The sequence below is a fragment of the Anopheles aquasalis genome, chromosome 2, assembly GCF_943734665.1.
Source record: "Anopheles aquasalis chromosome 2, idAnoAquaMG_Q_19, whole genome shotgun sequence".
NCBI classification, from domain to species: domain Eukaryota; kingdom Metazoa; phylum Arthropoda; class Insecta; order Diptera; family Culicidae; genus Anopheles; species Anopheles aquasalis.
Genome location: NC_064877.1, coordinates 13,120,001 through 13,125,000, shown reverse-complemented (window position 1 = coordinate 13,125,000; position 5,000 = coordinate 13,120,001). Strand labels below are relative to the sequence as shown.

General features: G+C 48.3%; 2 protein-coding genes across 3 annotated transcripts in view; both read left to right on the top strand.

Annotated features, from left to right (window-relative positions):
* LOC126572119 (importin-5) overlaps nucleotides 1-3,403 on the top strand; it is a 6,624-nt gene extending 3,221 nt beyond the window's left edge. The window contains exons 2-5 of the mRNA XM_050231180.1: nucleotides 1-537; nucleotides 747-871; nucleotides 1,382-1,569; nucleotides 1,790-3,403. The exon at nucleotides 1-537 is cut by the window's left edge and continues 2,053 nt beyond it. Coding sequence (XP_050087137.1) covers nucleotides 1-537; nucleotides 747-871; nucleotides 1,382-1,569; nucleotides 1,790-2,111 — 1,172 coding nt within the window. The 3' untranslated portion in view covers nucleotides 2,112-3,403. The remainder of the gene's footprint in view (nucleotides 538-746; nucleotides 872-1,381; nucleotides 1,570-1,789) is intronic.
* A 477-nt stretch (nucleotides 3,404-3,880) lies between these two features.
* LOC126578669 (ribonuclease P protein subunit p40-like) overlaps nucleotides 3,881-5,000 on the top strand; it is a 1,484-nt gene continuing 364 nt past the window's right edge. Inside the window, exons 1-4 of one of the 2 annotated variants that reach the window (XM_050241478.1) lie at nucleotides 3,881-4,087; nucleotides 4,155-4,314; nucleotides 4,378-4,533; nucleotides 4,604-5,000. The exon at nucleotides 4,604-5,000 is cut by the window's right edge and continues 364 nt beyond it. In XM_050241478.1, coding sequence (XP_050097435.1) covers nucleotides 3,953-4,087; nucleotides 4,155-4,314; nucleotides 4,378-4,533; nucleotides 4,604-5,000 — 848 coding nt within the window. In that variant the 5' untranslated portion in view covers nucleotides 3,881-3,952. The remainder of the gene's footprint in view (nucleotides 4,088-4,154; nucleotides 4,315-4,377; nucleotides 4,534-4,603) is intronic. The other variant, XM_050241487.1, reaches the window with a different exon arrangement.

The following is a 5,000-nucleotide window of genomic DNA, read 5'->3' as shown; positions in this document are numbered from 1 at the left end:
ACTTCCACGATGGCGTCCGGACGGCGGCCGCCGAATCCCTGCCCTATCTGTTGGACTGTGCGAAGATCAAGGGACCGAAGTATCTCGAGGGCATGTGGCTGTACATCTGTCCCGAGCTGCTCAAAGCGATCGACTCCGAGCCCGAACCGGACGTCCAGACGGAGCTACTGCAGTCACTGGCACGATGCATCGAAACGCTTGGCGCTGCTTGTCTATCGAACGAATCGATGGAAGAGGTGCTCCGACTGATCGACAAGTTCCTCACGCAGCACTTCGAGAAGGAAGAGAAACGGGCCCAGGCACGCCGGGAAGAAGACTACGACGATGGTGTCGAGGAGCGGTTAGCGGAGGAGGACGATGCCGATATCTATCTGCTGTCGCGAATCACCGACATTATACACGCCCTCTTCGTCACCTACAAGGAAGCCTTTCTACCCTCGTTCCAGCGGCTTGTACCGCACTTTGCCAAGCTGCTGGAACCCACGAACCCGTGGGCCGATCGGCAGTGGGGTTTGTGCATATTTGACGATCTTATCGGTAAGTCGAGCGGTCGAGCGATCGTACTCCCAATTCGGGGGGTTATAGACCTTCACTTTAATGATGATTCTCACACAAATGTCTGATGCCTTTGATGAATATCTTTTGGCTTAACCTTTTCTGAACCACCTTCCCGTAGTTTCTGGAAGTGAGCAAACCTCTTGGATTCCTCCGTTAAACGAATGCATTTCTTCTCGCTCTCGCTACAGAATACACCGGACCAATGTGTGCCCAGTATCAGAACGTGTTCCTGCAGCCCATGCTCGGGTACATCAAGGACGAACAGGCCGAGGTGCGACAGGCAGCCGTGTACGGTTTAGGAGTGCTTGGAATGGTAAGCATGAGCGGGGTGATGAGCGATCTTTAATCGAATTCTGACTGTTGGCTGGCTAAACCATGATCATGGTATTCGATTTCCCAATTCATCGACCGTGTTTGCCCCGTTAAGCGCATGACAATCACGGTTACTGATGCCCTCTGTGGTCAGCCGTGTTATTGAACTGTTCCCATAGTTGCACCAACATTGGCGTACCGATGTCGTGCGCATATAGAATGATAACGAACCCCTGGACTTGCCGAACGCACGGGGCATAAAAATGTTACTAATGAGTCTCCATGGTTCGTTGGTTGCCTCTTCAACAGGCATGGAAGTGGAGAGCTAAAGATGGAGAACAGTTTTCACCGCAGAATTGCTCTCTATTGTTAACGGTGGTCGGAGTTAGATTGCGGAATGGCCAGTGGCTATTTTTAGGCGATTTCTCGAAATCTATTTTAGCTACGGGCAACCGACGGGAACTAATGAAAACAAACGGACAATTGATGGTTTTTCTTCGTTTTCACACAGTACGGTGGTGAACAGTTTTCCCTTGCTTGCGCCCAAGCGATACCGTTGCTGATGGAGGTCATCATGGCACCGGAAAGCCGCGAACCGGAGAACGTAAACCCAACGGAGAACGCTATTTCGGCCATCACGAAAATACTGAAATACAACAACAAGGCCATCACAAATCCGGACGAAATCATCGCAGTGTGGTAAGTTGAAGCGACCAAACACGGGAAACTAACGCGCAGCGTCTTACGATGATGAGAAAGGATATTTTAACGTCTTACCGGACAGCTCGACTGTTTGGCTGGGGATGGACATTCCTAATATGGCTTAACCTTTTCTGAACACAGCACGATGTGCTCTGCACCTCCTAAGCAGTGCAATATGCTCCGATACTAATGTAGGCATTTTCATGCTATTTTGCAGGTTCTCGTGGCTACCGGTGGGCGAAGATGAGGACGAAGCGGTCTACGTGTACGGGTATCTGTGCGATCTGATTCAAGCCAACCATCCGATCATACTGGGTGAAAACAATGCAAATCTTCCTCGCATCGTGTCGATCATTGCATCCTGCTTCTATCGTGAAGCCGTCACCGTGCCGCACCCGGAAGCGCAACGAATGCTCTCAATCGTGAAACAGATCGAAGCGAATCCTGATCTGTTCCAGGCCTGCATCAACGCTCTCACGGCGGAACAGAAGGCAGCGCTCGAGGCGGCCTACGTAGCGGCAGCATCAGCGGCCGCGTAAGGCGGAGTAGTGGAACACGTGATGGGTGTAGGTTGGAAGAAGGAATATAGCGTCAGTTAGTTCGTGCAGTTAGCGAGCTTTTATGTTATTAAAACAGTTTTCATCCCTCTTTTTCTCCCCTTTAATTATATTGCATCGACACCACTCCTACACCCACAGCATGATAAAAAGGTGCGCCAGTGGTGCGCTCATTGATGTCGATTTCCATTTAACTTTGCGGGGGGCTATGGTCGTACACTCGTCCTTTATTTGTTGTTTATTTTGTGTCCCAGACAGGGCAGTGAGGATAGAGAGAGAGTGTAACGATTGTGAACGAAATCCGTACTCTTATCAAATCCAGCACGTGTGTGCTGTGTGTTGGCCCCGTGGTTGCAGATCCGTTACGATGCGATTTATAGTAAGAGATTAAGACTCTTATGGGCGTCTTATTGTGTACGGGCTCCGTGCTTGTTTTCGTCGCGTTCCGTTGTATCGTGTCGCAGGATGCCAGATGGGCGTTGTTGGTTTTATTGAACCATTTATTGAACAATTAGGTACGTTTTCTCATTCTGCTATCCACACGACGCGTCTCCGGTTCGTTTTACCATACTCCCGGTGGTATGTTCCGTCTGTCACAGTCCATTTTGGGCAGTTTAGGTTTCAGTTATAGGGCGGTTTCAGTTGACCAGTTGCAACAGCTTTCTTCGCTGCACGCTAATGTAGGAAAGCGCAACAGGGAAGGAGGTAGTCGGCAGTGTACAAGTTTTCAGGTTAACAGAAGGCATTGTAACAATACTGTAAATAGGTAACGAGAGATTAAGAGGGAGAGATAGAGTGAGATCGAGATCGCGCAGGATAATGTGTGTTTCAGTGAAGTTTTCATTAGATCTCCCTTACAGAAACACGGGCGTGCTGCATTCGTGCGGAGTCCAATTTTGAATCGAAAAATCAATGGGGGAGATACAAACAAAATCTTCGCATTTGATTGCTCCCAGTTCGTGCGTTCGTTTCGATTTAGTTCGGTGTAAACGGCGTAAAAAGAGAGATGGGTAGGAAGGAAGGAAGAAAGTGAAGTGGCCCACTTTAATAATGTAACGAGGTGATGTTGCTAGTGCTACTACCGCCTCATGCTAGACGGTTGGCAGCTAATCATTCTCTACTCCTTTGCAGCTTGTTCTAAGAGCACGTTGTGTGTGTGGAAACATCTTCTTATGCATTCGAAACTTCTAGTGTCTAATAATCTCTAACATTCTCTATGGAACACTCGAACACCACACAGACACACAAAACACGCCAGAAGATAGTCGAGAGAAGCACGCTTTCAAATGCTGGAAACCCGATTAGACGCGCGAAGGGTATCACTTCCGTGGTGGGGAGCGTAGCAGTACTAGATGAGTTCTAGTAGCTGGAATGGTGGTTCTAGGGACAACTATTGAATAGTGGGTGCAGCAAACTCTATTCACATATTACTATTGGCAAGTAATCGGAATGCAAAATATATTCAAAGTAATCGAAAAAGAAAGCAAACCAACGTAACACGATCGTACGACTGTGCATCCGAATATATGCAGCAATTCTTGGGAGGACAGAACTGAAAAGAGTGCTCAATCTATTGCCTGTGCTATGTTTCTATTGTTTTTTCCTGCCGAGTGTCTGTCTTCACTGCCTGGCCACGGTTTTTAACGGCGGAAATGGTGGCCATTCAATTTGTAAAACCGTCATCCCGCCCGTTTGACAGCCACGTGCTCGATGACAAGCGCGCCAACGTGATTGTTTGTTTAGAGTCGGGAAATCCTCAAAATCGCCGGTTCCAAATGATTGTGGATTAAACTTTGTACGCTTAATATATCGCTCTACACAAGATGCTATGTCCGGAGCTGTGGCGATTTCCGCAGCCAACCTTCAGCCGAACAACGGTAACGTGTCCGAATTGGACCGAGGGGAAAACATCGGATAAAATCCGCCGGGAAATAAGAGCACGACAGTTCAACAGTACGGTAATATTATACGCAATAGATGATTTGGCTTTTTTATAATCTCATCACTGGTATGCTCCCAATATAGGTATCGATCATGCTTCCTGTTTGCCAAAAATCCGAGGTGGATGAGTTGGATCGAGAACTTAGAGCTACAACTCGGCCAGGGTCCTACTGCTGTTTGGTCCGGCAGTGTCCTCTGGTGGAACTACTGAGACAAGAGTTTCTTGAGGCATTCGTCCGCCGTGGTACGTCTCACGGGAGTGATTATTTGTAATTTCTCACTAACATCCTGTCCTCTGTATATGCAGGCCGTATATTCGCAATCTCTGCCACCGGGCGTCTCGAGACGGACGATTGTGTTGCCCTCACGCCAGACGGTATTCTGTTGCTTAATTTACACCGTGAAACGTTCCAACGCCTAGGTCTTAGCGATAGTCTCGTGACGCATCGAAAGGGAAAATATGGTAAACTCGCAAATCCTTGCTCTGTCGTAGTCTGCTTATACAAAATGCGTCTTGTTATTTTCCATTTTAGTTGTAAAACTAGATCTTATGTTAACCTCCCCCGAAACATCCGGCGGTGGGCCACGAATAGAACGTGTTAGAGAACGCTTCGAGGCCGAATCATTGGCCTGCGATTTGTTGATCCGGTGGCTACCACCAACCGACTGTTCAACGATGCTTGGAGTGACACCTGAGCTTACCATAAGTCCCGCATCGCTCGAACGATATCTGACGGTTGCACGGGGGCTAACCGTCGTGCAAGTTCCGGCCATTAACTACAAACGACGCGACCTTAACGATGAAGCAATACCACTGTTAAGCCGTAACAAGAACGACGAATGCTGTACCCATGATGAGCTGCTTGAGTACTTTGGTATGCTCGTGCTTGACTGTGACACCGTTGAAGAAGAGTACCTGAGCGAGTATAC